The 15,113-nt window shown below is 49.0% G+C and overlaps 5 protein-coding genes across 5 annotated transcripts; 3 read left to right on the forward strand and 2 right to left on the reverse strand.

Annotated features, from left to right (window-relative positions):
• Positions 1-348: 348 nt before the first annotated feature.
• On the forward strand, positions 349-3,427 carry EV420DRAFT_1569231 (glycoside hydrolase family 5 protein). Its single transcript, XM_060474215.1, has 8 exons — positions 349-981; positions 1,095-1,197; positions 1,248-1,410; positions 1,471-1,589; positions 1,662-1,747; positions 1,797-1,998; positions 2,057-2,323; positions 2,380-3,427. Exons 1-8 carry the CDS (start codon positions 492-494, stop codon positions 3,188-3,190), a joined length of 2,241 nt encoding a protein of 746 aa, XP_060326006.1. The 5' UTR covers positions 349-491; the 3' UTR covers positions 3,191-3,427.
• A 2,291-nt stretch (positions 3,428-5,718) lies between these two features.
• Positions 5,719-7,176, forward strand: EV420DRAFT_1276300 (uncharacterized protein; the record flags this gene model as incomplete). Its single annotated transcript, XM_060467951.1, has 4 exons — positions 5,719-5,857; positions 5,918-6,091; positions 6,147-6,683; positions 6,740-7,176. 4 exons carry the CDS (start codon positions 5,719-5,721, stop codon positions 7,174-7,176), a joined length of 1,287 nt encoding a protein of 428 aa, XP_060326007.1.
• A 322-nt stretch (positions 7,177-7,498) lies between these two features.
• Positions 7,499-8,134, reverse strand: EV420DRAFT_1276319 (uncharacterized protein; the record flags this gene model as incomplete). The annotated part of the gene is made up of 2 exons (XM_060467953.1): positions 7,499-7,575; positions 7,633-8,134. The coding sequence occupies 2 exons, from the start codon at positions 8,132-8,134 to the stop codon at positions 7,499-7,501; spliced, it is 579 nt and encodes a 192-aa protein (XP_060326008.1).
• A 275-nt stretch (positions 8,135-8,409) lies between these two features.
• EV420DRAFT_1647877 (Neutral/alkaline nonlysosomal ceramidase) lies at positions 8,410-12,175 on the reverse strand (the record flags this gene model as incomplete). Its single annotated transcript, XM_060478090.1, has 23 exons — positions 8,410-8,507; positions 8,559-8,581; positions 8,649-8,680; positions 8,745-8,864; positions 8,922-9,044; positions 9,113-9,237; positions 9,299-9,456; positions 9,514-9,633; positions 9,695-9,767; positions 9,832-9,903; positions 9,969-9,994; positions 10,060-10,113; positions 10,169-10,193; positions 10,256-10,317; positions 10,370-10,510; positions 10,571-10,672; positions 10,727-10,805; positions 10,858-10,870; positions 10,928-11,379; positions 11,715-11,829; positions 11,880-11,904; positions 11,954-11,972; positions 12,025-12,175. The coding sequence occupies 23 exons, from the start codon at positions 12,173-12,175 to the stop codon at positions 8,410-8,412; spliced, it is 2,208 nt and encodes a 735-aa protein (XP_060326009.1).
• Positions 12,176-13,723: 1,548 nt separating this feature from the next.
• Positions 13,724-14,604, forward strand: EV420DRAFT_884687 (uncharacterized protein). Its single transcript, XM_060483865.1, has one exon. The coding sequence runs from the start codon at positions 13,860-13,862 to the stop codon at positions 14,520-14,522; it is 663 nt and encodes a 220-aa protein (XP_060326010.1). The 5' UTR covers positions 13,724-13,859; the 3' UTR covers positions 14,523-14,604.
• The last annotated feature ends 509 nt before the right edge of the window (positions 14,605-15,113 follow it).

A 15,113-nucleotide genomic window follows, 5' to 3' on the forward strand; every position in this document is an offset into this window, starting at 1 on the left:
AGGTTCATGAGACCGACTGCAGCGCTTTCTTTCTCATCATACAGCCACCCTAAATGTATTACTTGCCAATCTCGGAGGAATAGGTACGCCTGAATCTGCATATGGAAAATTGGAAATATATAGGAAAATCAAAGCTCCTTCAGAGTTCGCTTGGCTTCGCACTGCTTGAGCCTTATATCTGCGTGAATAATATACGCCGAATATTCTCCCGTTCGATTCTGTCTTGGTTTTTCCTTCGTGAGAGGAGTGCGAGACATTCGAGAGATGTTGACAGTGTCTTGGCATGATGTAACAGTCCAAAAACGGCCAGGCAGGACCCTGCACGTGCTTTTTTTGCTCATGAGACCTGATTCTACTGGCCCGCGAAGGGAAAGCACTGTTTTGCTACGATGAAACTTGAGTGACCGCCTGCGAGACGCCCTCTGGTCTCCTTTCTATTCCTGTGGCCTACTTATTAGGGTCCCGACATACAGTCGTTGCCCTCCTGGATCATGTCTTCTCTCGCCGCCAACCGCGTTCCCTTGAACTCGACGGAGCATGACCTCGACCCACCACGGGCGTCTTTCCTTGATACCCGGGACTCGACAGGTCAAAACTCTCTAACTTCCTCCCCCAACAATTCTGCACCACTTTTGCAGAATACGAAGTACGAAAACGATACCTACTCAGACTCTGAGCACAATACCCCTTCAAAACGTCGAGGCATCGCCTTTTGGTTGCTTTGTGCCGCGGCGCTTGTTATTGTCGTGCTTGCTGTTATCCTTCCTGTATATTTCACCGTTATCAAGCCGAAACAGAACAATAAGGACAACAGCCAGAGCTCTACGTCGGGAGACAATTCGCCTGCACCGGAGACTCCGCAAGGCAATGGTACCAGCAACCCTCAATCGCCGACGGGTGCCATTACAGGGGGAGACGGGTCGTTAGTGACTCTCGCAGATGGTTCTTCGTTCATATATAATAACTCGTTCGGGGGGTATTGTGAGTTCGATCTTGTCCCGTCACGTTGTTTGACTGGCATTCGGATGTGACTAGCGTCTCATCCTGCCTAGGCTCCTATGCAGTTTTCTAACGTTTGCCTTTCTTTCTTCTAGGGGTGGCTGATCCAAACGATCCCTTTAGTGGAGCCGCCCGTCCCAACAGCTGGACCCCACCGCTTAACGAGAGTTGGAAATTTGGACAAGATCGTGTCTTCGGGTACATTTGTGTTCGTTCTTGTATAACTCGTTGCTCACTTTCTCAACAAGTGTGAACCTTGGTGGATGGCTTGTTCTAGAACCTTTCATTTCTCCAGCTCTTTACGAGAAGTACCAGGGTGCCGTCGATGAATGGACACTGAGTACCCTCATGGCAGCTGATACTGCCGGCGGCGGATTACAGCAGCTCGAAGACCACTACAACACGTTCATTGTCAGTACCATACGGCTCGTAACCTTTATGAATTGAGCGCTAACTCATAGTTTCACCTAGACTGAGAAAGACTTCGCTGAAATCGCTAGTGCCGGATTGAACTGGGTCAGGCTGCCTATCCCCTTCTGGGCGATTGACAAGTGGGAAGGAGAACCATTCCTCGAAAAGACAGCTTGGAAGTAAGCTTCTCCTATCTTCCTGTCTTCTCTTCTCCGGAAGGCATGGATCCTGACTTTCGTTTGCCTTCCCAGGTATGCTCTGAAGGCCTTCGAATGGGCGCGTAAGTATGGTCTTAGAGTAAACCTTGATCTTCACACTATTCCTGGCTCCCAGAATGGTAGGCATCATTCTCCTCACTACTTCCTCATACCGACATGAATACCCAGGATACAACCACTCTGGTAAATCGGGCCAAATTAACTTCCTTTATGGAGTGATGGGATACGCTAACGCGCAGAGAACTCTGAACTATATCCGGATCATTACCGAGTTCATCAGCCAGCCTCAGTACAAAGATGTCGTCGTCATGTTCGGAATCATCAATGAAGCGATTGTATCGTCAATCGGCAAAGACCAGATAACTAGCTTGTGAGTTGAAATACTCTATTTGCAGCACGGGAATTGAGAAAGCTATTTATATTTCTAGCTATCTCGAGGCGCATGACATGATTCGTGGCATTACTGGCATGGGAGAAGGGCATGGTCCCTTCATCTCGATCCACGACGGATTTGCGGGAGCTGCCAACTGGGCAGATTTTCTCCCAGGATCGGATCGAATCGCTTTGGATATCCACCCATATCTAGCGTTTTCAGGTGGTACTGCTTCGGCGCCTTTCGTTACTGGTACTGGTAACCAAGCTGGCGGTACGTGGCCCTCGGATGTCTGCCAGTGGGGGCAGTGGATGAACACAAGGTATGTATGATTAGAACTTTCATATGATAACCAAAAATTGATGGAGACCTCCCCAGTCAAACGGCATTTGGTGTAACCATGGCTGGCGAGTTCAGTAATGGCTGGAACGACTGTGGATATTTCCTCAATGGTGTTAATGGCGTTCCCACCTTCGGAGGTAACTGCAATGACTGGCAGGACTCTTCAAAGTGGGACGACCAAACTAAAGCTGCCGTATCGAACTTTGCGATGGCCAGTATGGATGCTCTCCAAAACTGGTTCTTCTGGACGTGGAAGATTGGCGTGTCGACAACGCTCGGCGTGGTGGGCTCACCTCTCTGGTCGTATCAACTCGGCTTGGAGAACGGGTGGATGCCCAAGGACCCACGGACGGCATCTGGCAGATGCGACGCGATAGGCGGTGCACCTAACGTACCCTTTGACGGGACATATTCGTCATGGATGACGGGCGGAGCGGGTGCGGGAACGATCTCTCCTACCGTTCCATGGCCGCCAGCGTCAATAAATGGCGCTGATGCGGCTTTATCATTGTTGCCTTCATACACGTCGACCGGTCCTGTGAATACGCTTTCTCCTCCCACGTTGACAGCCAAGGCGACGAAGAGTGCTGATGTTGGGAATGGTTGGTATGATGCGCAGGATACAGGGGCGGCCCCGACGGCGATTGCGGGATGCACGTACCCGAATGCCTGGGACGCTAATAATGTGGCCGTCCCTGCCGTTTGTGGGGGTGGTGGTGCTGCGGCGGCGCCAGCACCTGCTGTCGCTGCCAGTACTGCTACCAGGACAACCTCAGCTGCTGCCGCTGCCGCTGATGTTGCCCAAGAGACGGAAGTTGCTAGACGCGGTATAGGTTACGAATCGTAAAGTTTTTTTTTGGACACAATTATCAGAGAACTGTTCTCTCACTTTCGTTCTTTATGGAATGGAGTTGGGATATTACTTTCCTTATACGCACGGACTAGGTATTAGTTTGTTGCTTCAGTTATACTTATTCAACGTTTGTATGTATCATATGAGTCGGTTTCGTACATTGCATTATTCTTGTTTATCATACCTTAAAATAATGCAATGTTCTCGATTAGCGACCTTGTCGTCAATCACGCTCTCTGAATCAAGAGCTTATCTCCTTTATATCATCATCTTACGAACTACTCGTCAACACTGTCGAGAACTAGGCACTTCTTTTCCTCCACTGATAAGGTGTCGTTAACACATATAGTCTAAGGAAGATACATTACCGAGGCGGCCGATCCTTGACTCATATGACGAGCGCTCAGCCGTCAGCGCGCGCGCCCAAGAGAGATGAAAGGACATAGTACTCATCCGGATCTGCTGGGTGCCTTGTGAAGTCCCCGGATTTACCCATTGGCAGGAGGCTACAACATCTGATTCCGTCACTTGTCGAACTTGTATCTGCCAATGCCAGGGCCATACAATTATTACTTATTGCTCATATGCATAGCCTCTATTTTAATTGTTATTTTAGTAGCAAATGTCAAACGGTAGATAACATTTTGCGAGGAAACCTCAGTTGTTGTACTGCCTTGGGGCTGGAATAGGGTGCGGCTGGGGGGCGAAGGTCGGTAGGGGTCGGTCGGTTGTACAAACGTCGGAACCGTAGAATCGTATCGCATCGGGATTCGGATACGAAATCAGATATTTCGGAAAACGCCAGACTAGTGGACCGCTTGCTAAATATAGTATCATTCTTCCCACGACTTGTCTTCCTTGCAACGACCCGCGAGTCCTAGATTATCGGCTTTCAGATGAATGGACGCCGTCGAATCTGCTCCAGTATCCATATCGTTCGGACCAGAGAAAAAAAAGTGAGTTGATCTCATGTGTAGTCCGAACATCCATCGACTTTGCCGAGTTCTTTTTTGGCGCCCGTGGACCTCGAAGCAACAAGCTGAGATCTATGTTTCGAAGAGAATCATGGATGCCGCGAACCTTTACGCTGTTTGATAATTTCCGTTTCCTAACAGGGTCATGTTTCTCAGATTGCTGAGTATGTTCTCTCAAATACGCCTTGCCATTCGGACACCATCACGGGACCCGTGTTCTTCGAAGGATGAGTTGCCGACTGATAGACGCCTAGAAACGTTGGTATTCTATTAGTATATATTTTGTCACCAATGTTCACCTTAAATCCGCTTAGTGAAGTTGTCCGAAGCAGATCTTGCCGAGTCAGGACTCAGGTCCCATTATAACTCCGGGGACAAATACACTGGCACCCGTGGATGACCTTCCTGTGCCCTCGCCATTTGTCGACGACGGAAGCTTTGCCGGATCCGGTGTGTGAATTCCATCTTTGTGGTAAGCCCCTTCATCAAAATGCCCACAGGCGCTTGAGCATATGAAGGGCAGCCATATGTCTGGTTTGATCGAGGATGTTTTAGAAACCTGCTACAAGTTTTTCGAATCGAATTTCTGGCTTCCATCATTCTCAAGACTCAGGATGATTCATCGATGCAAATCTGTATCTCACCAAGTCTTCTCGTCGTATCGTTCAATCATATCCCGTGGGTCCGGTACCTAAAAACATATACCCAGAGTTCGCGCCCCGTTCAATGCCCCAACTGCACGCGTACGGCGACTATGTCGAAGGCACGCGCCTTCCATGAGTCCTAAGTTACCGGATACGCGATTGCTGATCGACTGATGATCGATGGACACCTAATGTCGAAAAACATAATGCATCAGTGCGGAAGGAAAACAGCTGGTCACACCACCTCATTCCACGTCCAAATTTGTCTTGTTTACTGATGTAATTTCAGGAGTTATCCATCACCGGAGCTGTGCACAGAGGTTTAGCAATGTTGGGACCTGCTCACGTACTGCGGGTCTTCCCGGACTTATGTTTTTCTGTTCATTCTGCACACCATCCCATTGCAGGGAGCGAGTAGGACACGGGGAAAAGCATGCCTAAACAGTGGAGAGCAATTCAGTGGGGGGGAGCGAAGTCGAATTGACGCTGATTTCGTTAGGCTTTGATTTGCAACAGTTTGCCACGTTTGGGGCAACGCCTCTAAACGGATACCTTCTTGATCAGAATGTCTATGCTCGGCGAGAGAATTTTAGCTCCTCCAGACACTTTACTCCTGTAGGACAAGCGCTCGATGTTCACGAGATCTCCGACGTCCCGATACGGCACACTGATGTGAGCCGAGAAAGCTTGGTATTAAAGAGCCTTCAATTATCACTATGACGCTGCTTGCGAAGATCAATCTGCGGCCTTTGTTCTTCCTTCAAAAGGCCCAACACTCACACTCCTTTCCCCCTCGTTCACTCGTTACATACACCACGTTATAATGCGGTCTCCACCTCCCGTCTGGGCTTCTCACGCAAAGGCATCATCCTCTTCACCCACAACCCGATACGCTCGAGCTATTATGAACGACGTCAAACCCAGCAATACCACTGGTGCCCAGGAGGTCTTCCAAACCATCTATAACGGACGGAAAAGCTGGAAGACATTGCGAGGGGGAGAGATGGTTTGGCCTGCAGAGCTCGAGGCCGCTTTAATCGAAGGTATTCAGCTACTCTAACTCCGCCGGTTGCAGTTGCACTAACACTGTTGCGTTTGCTTAGGCCTGGAGCAATACCAACCAGATGATTCGAGGGAGACGCGACTCCTAGGTCGTTTCCCTATGCGCAACCGCTTCATATCTGAATACATCTTCCGGAAGACCGGGAGACGGAGGACGGCAAAGCAAGTTGGGAGTCGCCTTCAACAACTCAGAGAGACTTGCACAGGGAAGCGTCGTACGTGTACCGGTCACTCCATGCAAATCTCCAGCTGATCATTCTGCTTCTCAAGTCATGGATCTCCTGTCTCCGTGTCGTCGACCAGTCTCTTCCTCATTGATTCGCTCTCAGTACGGCTCACAGCACGGCCTCTCCTCGCTTAATTGCGACTCGGCTTCGTCGAGTGGAAGCGCGAGCGTGCCAATTACACCTACAGACGAAGTAGCTTCTTTTGGGTTCCCGTCCCACGAGAAGCATAGCGGTCGACACACTTATTGCATCGACATCCTTCCCGACGATGCTGCCACCCACAGGCACGGCTCCGCCACTACATCCACTTCCGCCATCACGGACAATGCTAGACGGATCTCCGATGAACCCAGACCCATCCGCGCCATCGACCCTACACTCGCGTTCCTCTCTCGTTCTCCGATTGCAGCGAACTCGAACTTTACAGTTCTAGCAGACGGGGTCGTTGTCTTTTCGGAGATGACAACCCTTACATTACGCGATACGCCGCCTGCAGAAGCCGCACCCGGTACCGATGGTGCTCTACTCTATACCACTCCGCTAGTGCCAGGCTACTGGAAGACAATATCCGAGAGCTCCGGTAAGCTCATATTCCCTTCTGTTCGCTTCATTTCCTTCTAACGCGTTCACGAACAGATCCCACGAAGTACACTATCTGCCAGGATATAGTGGAAACCCCCCACCCTTCTGGAACATTGTATTCGGCAATATACAAATTCAGCTACCCCGCTGGATATTCAGCGAGCGATCCCCAGCTACTCTCCGATCCGCGCTTTGGAGGATTCCCTTTCGATAATATGCCAACCGAATGCTTCGGTACCGACGACTCGACGGAAATGATGGAGTATAGCAAGTGTGAGAGTCATGTGTATGACTTCCACTCCTTCGACGACGCTGCCTGGGGCTTCTCTACCCCCCCTCATTCCGACAGAAGCTCAGTCGAGAAGGCCGTACCCAGTCCTCGTGAGGTCTTCGATAATCATTCTACCCCTGGATCAAGTTCGCCAACATCTGTTTGTTTCCCAACGGACTTGTCAAATTATATGAGCGAGACTTACCAAATGCAATTGTGAGTCGCACTTCTCTCTTGATACTCGCCGCCGCTGATCTGCGATTCGTTTTCAGGTAAATCAAATGTATTATCCATGTACTTCCGGATTTTCATCCACTACCTGCTGTAATAGCGTAAGTGGGTCGCCGCTTGTTTAATATATCAAATTGTGAATCTCTACCCCTGCAGATATTTCTATTATCATCGCCGCTTTCGCTATCGGAGTTATTATTTTTCTAATTTAACTGGATCTTATCCATCGTATTTACACTACCATTGATTTGTCGTGCACCACATCATTTACTGTACATATATACCATAACCTCGTGTGTACGGAGCTCAATTTAGATGAATTTAGAGCTCAGCGATGCCTCTGCCCGGCGCGCTTCCTCGCTTCCCACTCCGTAAACCCTAGTAATGACTAATAGCGCAATGTCAGGACCGCGAAAATCTCTCTCATGGGAAAAAGAAAACCTACGAGATTTCAAGCAGGTTATGATCTGAATCTTTGCCGTAAACTCTTTGGTCATGAGCGATACATCTGCGTTTTGGTTAATCCCTCTGGTGATCCCCTTAGCGATCATGGCCTTCTTCGATCCGTCTACCCTGGTATAGGCGCCAACAAGCGCATCTACCCAAGTCTTCATCGCCATTCCTCCTGCCATTCCTTCCCATTTGCTCATCTCGAGAATCATGTTCGTGACGCCTCCGACAACAATGGCGACCTCACTCTCCGTGTTTCCAAGTGAATCAATACCAATCTTCGTGTCAGGGAAGTGCTTCTGGATCGTAGCTAGTACAGCCCCGTATGACACCCCATCTCCAGGTAAGCTTCCTCCTTTCCCACCAGATAGCCACGAATTAGCCTGATCAACGGCTGTGTATATGTCGGATCGGAGGGTCGGAGACATTGTCTTCTTGTCTCCGCTGGTGTTTCCTACGGCCGCAGCGGCGAGTTGGCTGGAAAAATTGCGAAACATGCTGAGAGCGGGGGGATACAGCAGCTGTGTGATCGATGTAGATGTGAGGGGAGGCTCCGTGACCATCATGCCTTGTTGACCCTTAATAGCCATCATGAGCTTCGGACTCATGTTGACCTCGAGGCAGCCCGAGAGCCGCATTTGGCCCAGTCGCCATACGTGTACACGACAAGAAGCAGAACAATTGATAAAACCGTACTACACTGGGTAAAGCTAATGCATGGAGGACGTACATGTCGTTAATAAAGCTAAGGTCAATACTGGAAATAATAACACTAAGAGACTGTAAAGGCTGACGAGATCCCGGAAAATGAAGAAATAGAGCCAATCAGCGGCTTGGAGTCACCATAATAAACGATGCGATACGTTCCAGCTGGAATGAGATCAGTTAGGAGTCGATCGATAATGCATGCTAGAGCCTTACCGGGTGTCCCACTTTCAATGGTCCTAACGTAACAAAATAATCAATCAATCATGGTGGCACCACAATCAACAGGGTTAGTAAAGGGCGCACCATGAAATGTCCACCGTACTGGTGCCAAGGATCTATGAAACAGCAACATCCATTTCAATCGCTGTTCTCCCGTCAGTTTCAATACATATGACTCACAGTACTCGTTCTATTCCACTTGAGTGTGGTGGAAGGGTGAGAATCAGACTTGACGGACACCCATTGGCCCGAGACCTGGCGATCGACCGTCAGGAAAGTACTTCCGAGTCGCAGATTGTTCTAGGTTAAGCGATGAACTTCCTAGCCAATATCACGAGGAGGAAGTGTCGGTCTTACCCGCGGATTGGCGCCAACAAATTGGGCTGTGACAGTATCCCCAACCGCGTATGAAGCCTTAACGTCAGTTAGGACATCACCGAAATGCTTCCCAATCGGGGCGGCGTCGAAAACGACACCGGTCTACAATTGAGTTGATAGATAAACAATAAACAATAAAATAAATGGAGGAATGTCAATCGAAAACGCACTTGTAAAGAAATAGCTTTGGAGGTTTGTTCGGCGGGGGCTGCATCGGAGGCTGGCGTTCCCGACGGCGACTGACCCAAAAAGGGTACGAGACTTGTGTACTTGTCGATGTAGGCCTCAAGTGTATCTGCCAATGTACCGCGTCAATCCACTATGCTTTCGAAGGGAGCGAGAAGAGCTGAACCCACATTGCCCAAAAATCGTCGAAGCACCTTCGTACCGCTGTGCACCATACTCTTCTCGGGTGGTCACATAGTGCGCATACGTGTTGGCGGGGCCGGCGAGGACCACATACGCGTTCGAGCCCAAAATGCCCGAAGATATTAATTCTGCCCGAATGGCCTCCCTAAAATAAACACATATCAAAAAGAACCCCGCAATTCATTGATGAGTTGTTGCGAACCGAATTCTTCTGCCGGCCATAGTTGTCAGTTCACCTGTGATATAATACAATATCAATAACAATAGCTTAAGGTTAACATGGGTGGCGGGTGAATTTTCTTGCCTGGCATGATGAGCATCACTAGATGATTTTGATACGTTCGATCAATATGCTGTTATCGGCTTCGAAGGAAACAACTCACCAAAATTCCCAACGCGAAGCATCTGAATGTCGACTGAGCTGGGGGACCATTCGTATGGTATATGCGCGTAACCCTGCCAGTGACGTTTAACAAAGATCCGAGGGTATCGCATTAGGTGGGAAAGCCATCGTATTTACCAGTGTTCAATAGAATTGGCTTAGGATTCTGACAAGCGATTTGGGCCTGAGATGGTAAGGGTGTCACGACGCCTATATTCAAAGTAACACATCAATCGAACTCATCTCATAACGTTAGCGAAGAAGCCACAAGATACCTTTAACGATCTCCCAGAAGGGATTCCTAAATGTCAGCAAACAGGTGCCAGTCAGAATATCTCGACTTGACTGCGTCAATGACCGACGTACTGCGTATTTGACGAGTTATCTCCTTGGACGAAGTCAAAGGCGCCGGGTCCGTCGCTGTGTCATAACTAATGAGTGGAGATGTGAGCTAAGATCGCGCTACCCCACTCACGTGGTGCCGCCCGCGAAAGAAAAACCTGTGATTGACAGCCAATTACAACCCCTGGCCACAAATTCGGAGGAAAATAAGGAGGCCCACCCATAGCAGCGGGACACGTTTGCACAGTAGTTCCATTAGGCAAGGTAAATGTATGGTTCGCCCTTGAGAATTCACATTAGATCTAGCCAGAAGAGAAAAAACGATCAAGCATACATATTCATGTAAACATGCACACTTCTCACAGCTCCACTCACGGGCGCCAAGGAGCCTTCCATGATCGTTCGAGCTCCTTCGAACTGCTTTTCACCGATGATTCTATTAGACTCGAAATCAGACACGCGAAATCCCGGGCCACTAAGCGCTCGATATGTTAGTATGGAATTTTTTGTATCATCTATTTTCATGAGCGCTTACCGTCCATGACAGTCTTGCACGGTCCCACCGCAAGTCGAGTGATCGAAGTCGCAAGCTAGACCATCATAATCTTTTCCTGGGCTTTCGCAGAAAGCGCCGAGACTGTATGGAACATGTTTAGAGGGGTGAGAGTGGAAAGAGAACCAGAAAACGCACGTGTTAGGGCTGGTGTCGCCCACATTGGCTTGTGTGAACCCAGCAACGAACGACGTGTTGCCTGGCATTGCATCAGGTTCTAGCATAGACTCGTAAAGGTATGCGGCCATCCCCTTGTTATCTGAGCTGACGAGAGGTGTTGTTCTATCAACACGCACATAAGAACTGACCGAAATAGTTCCGAAATTGGACCACACATACTTCATAGATACTCGTTCCATGGACAGCAAAGAAACTCAAGAAACCTCTCGCTGTACCCGATTCGTCATCGAAACGTAGGAGCGTCATATCTTTGTCCTGGTCATACTCATATCTCGCTCTTTCCTCTGCGGGGTTGTTCAGGTACGCGGAAGGTGACCGATTGGTATTAGCGTCCAAAATAGTGGTGTTTCCCAGGCTTAAACTTCCGGGCGCCAAACTATTATGAGCACGCTGCGCTGCTAGGACCGTGCCGCTCACGATAGCCTCCGCTGTCTGAGGAACGTAGCCCAAGGAAGTTATCTGAGGTAGGAGGTTCTCCAGATACCCCCCGACACCGGAGTGTTGATGAGTCCCTATCAGCGCTATGTTTTCGTTCGTGTAGACGCCCGGGTACAAGGAAGACAACTCCGCGACGATCGAGCGCCTAACACCTGAATCTCCCATGGCTATATCTGTACGGAATGAAAATCGTGTTAGATTCGCTGTGCAGATCTCTTCAAACAGGAAAAGCTAGGGACTGGGTTTTGGAGAGGAAATCATCAATGATCCGTGCTTCGCGCAACAGCAAAACACCTCTGAAAATCCATCGAAGCATGTAAAACTGGATGATGGTACCTCCGTCCATCATTTCAAGACTACTCCCTCGATCCGGTGACCACGAAATTACCCAGGCGCTTAATGAACTTCCGCGCTAGCGTATCATCGCTGGCAATCATTACCCGGCAATTCATCGACACAGAAGACCGTATTCGTCCGCTCAGCACGCAGTCGAAGTGATAGGACTCACCAGAGTTGATGAACAGAATTCGACTGGAAGGGTCTGATGCATCAGCTACGATAAACACACGGCTGAACTGACGCATATGGAGCCCAGTATCCGTTTGCGCTAGAGATGCATAGCCCTACAATTTCCCTTCAGCCAGGTGAATAGAGAGAAGCTGAATTTCTCCACCATCATGTTGGTTTCCACAATCGGGCTACCCAACCGTCAGTCGAATATTGACAGCATGAGAACTTGCGACATACCCAGTGATATCAGCAACGCCTATACTGCCGTTAACCAGCGAAGAGAGAGACGAAAAGAGAAAGCAACGCACCCAATCCCAGAAGGTACTGAGCCGCCACGACATTTCCACCACTGCCAGAAACTGCCAGCAACGCAGTCATATACCACATAAACCCAACCATAGCGTTCCACAACGAGTTCAGTGTATCCCACAAGCCGTCCTGGGAGCTGATAAAGGCCATCGGAGCGTGTCTGAGGTTCAATCCTTATATCGCTGTGAACGTGATGGGGGTAATTGGGAAACCGCGCGGATGCTGGCTTCTAAATCGCGTGAACAGGTAATCACAAGATAAAAGTGGACCGGCAATGACGTCCTGGGACGTTATATGGACAGTACGTGACAGCATTTTCATCAATAAGATGCCAGTGCTGTTGTGGCTCACGAGCAAGAGGCGAGTTATCTGTTGACAAATTCGGAAAATCCGGGGAAATTCGGTCTAGACCGTTAACACTAATGTTCAAAATAGGCTTTAGACTCCCGTCCTGTGAACTTAACTTACATGCAGTAAAGTAGAGTACAGTATCTAGGAAAAGATAACTGATAAAAGTAGGAGGGGGGGGCATTGACATTCCAGAGAAGACCACTACAGCGATATGTAAAATCAACGGGAGCGCAAAAATAGCTCAAGTAGAGGTATTACGAGACTTGGGAATGGAAGGAGAGGAAGAAATAAAAGTACAATTGAGGCCCAGGAGAGAAAAAAAATACATACCCAGCACCTGACATGATCACTCTCCTACGCTTCTCGGTCTGACCTGTCCCATTTCTCCGGTGCCCAGGTGACACTGCACAGAAGTGCTATGAATGCTAGAGGAGGAGAGCGACTGTTCCGGCCCCCACTGATCTGTGGCGTCCATGTCTCGAAAGAAACCATGGTAACCATTGCGAGATGTCGTTTGGCGTAGCCTGTAAGCGAGGATGGGGAGATTGAGCCGTGCAGCACTTCCACGCTGATGACATTGATAGCGACTTCAGGCCTACATAAAGAAGAATTAGAAAGAAACCTGGTGGTTACGGTTCAAAGATTCACAGCTTTGGCAGTAATGGCGTTCGACATCATCAGTGCCGAGTTGCCGAAGGCTAAAATAGCGCAGATAAATTTAGCCAATATCTTGACGAAAAAAAGGGAAATTTGTAGCAATAAAACTGGTGTGCCGAACTTGACCAAATTGGTACTGTCGCGCGCTGGGTGCTGCTGGCAGTAGGGAAATCTCCGTAGTTTGGGGCAGGAAATACTGTAACCAGGTTTCAATGTTCCAGTAAGAATATACGGGACTACGGGGAGCACAGTTCGGGCCTTTGATCCCCACCTCGTCTAGTAACTCTTCCAAGTGACATCAATGAGCAATGTCTCGTGGAACAAACAAACTAGAGACGGGTTCAGTGGGACAGAGGAATCGTCTACTGGGAGTAATCCAATATTGCAGATATCAACGTTGCGACTGGGAGTGACAGAGTGGTTCGGGGTGACGACGACTAGATCGAGGAAGTGGAGCACTGAGAAGTCCTCCCAGCCTGGCAGTCTTTTGCGGAATATATATCACTGGCGAAGTCGAAGATTCCTTCGAAATCGACGGTGCTGGAAGACATAGGCATCTTTCATGCATTCAGTAGCGCCCCCGTTAGAAGAACTTCTAGTCTGTTCCACGTTCGGTTGTGAGCGCGGTAGATGCTGGTTATCATCTCGAATCGGGGGCTTCAGTAATTCTTGGTGCGAAAGAGTGTCATTTTCGCAGGAAGGGCATTGGTGCTGGATGGTATGCCGCCACGGTGAAGAGGGGCAAAAAACAGCATAGATCATGGTTGGACATGACGATGGTCAATCCTGGCTGAGCGAGGGAAGGAGCCGGCACAAAAATCATTGAATGCGAGCGTGCCTAGGACAAGAGCAAACGACGGAAATGTCATGGAGAAAAAGAGTCGGTATGAATAGTGCTCACCATACAAGCCACACCGGGGAATCCTTCCATGAACCCAAGTCGAATTGCCTGCTCAAAGCTCTCGGAACCTTTTGCCGTATGCGGTACAAACAAGACTATCCAGATGAAGTCCTTCTTCCTTTTGCTTCTGTCCTCGAATTCTATGCGTTTTCGGGTTTCCTTCTCGAGGCTTTCCTCAATCTGGGTCGGGTACATCCGCTGGCTTCGACGCATGTATCACGTACCCGTTTGCTTGGCTCTAAAGTCCTTGATCCGGCTGCCCTCACAAAGTTTCAGATTCCCTTCATTACAAAAAGAATATTCCAGATATACATAGCAATAGACGATGAACTCACGAAGACCAGTATCCCACCTATTCGTAATTGCGGAATAGATGTGTGGGTCTGGTTACTACTCCCAAAGAGAAGCAGCGCGTTCCGGAGCAAGAAAGGTAGCGGATCGCGGCAGCGGATGACTGATTCTGTCGTCAGAGAAAGAGAAGGTGGCTTTTCAATGGCGTCTCTGAGGGCTGGACCTTGCTCAGATACGGTCCGAGTTATACGATTGCTATTACATGCCTTCGACAAGGACATAGAAGGCCGAAGATGAGATCTTCTAGTTTTCTCGGGAAAACCCTGCGTCTCCGTGTGAGGCGCAGTACATGTATGTAATGTTCGAATACCGCCACATCCAAAACAGTTTTGTTCCACAAGTGGTGCTAGGGTTGTAGAAGTCGGTTTGAACAACGGTATGCGGGAGCCCGAAGGTCATAAATGACAACACTGCCTTCGGCTTCGAGAGAGTCTTTGGTCCCGAGTTCCGAATGCAAGAAGCAATCAAGGCAGTGCTGTGAAGAGAAGAAACTTGTTTTACGACATGAGAAAAGAAGCTCACAGCTGTATACAGGAATCAAGGGAGTGCGAAAAATCCGTCAGCTGTGCTGTTTATTCAAGGAGAAAAGCGAACACCTTTATTTCCGGGAGGCTCCACGAGACAGTGATCTACATAGCGTCAAAGCGCCCAGATGCCAAAAAGCGAGTCCAATCTCCGCGTGATGCATCTTTGTTGTGAGCAAAAATGGTTGACTCGGTGGGAACGGGTCTCGGGAAGACGAATTGCCAAGTGATTTTGATAAGTTAGTTTAGGCTAGAACCCGTCATGGTCCCAATAAGGTGTAGAAGCAACGCTTATTAATACGTC

This window comes from Desarmillaria tabescens (genome assembly GCF_030435595.1).
Source record: "Desarmillaria tabescens strain CCBAS 213 chromosome Unknown EV420scaffold_45, whole genome shotgun sequence".
Classification (NCBI taxonomy): Eukaryota; Fungi; Basidiomycota; class Agaricomycetes; order Agaricales; family Physalacriaceae; genus Desarmillaria; species Desarmillaria tabescens.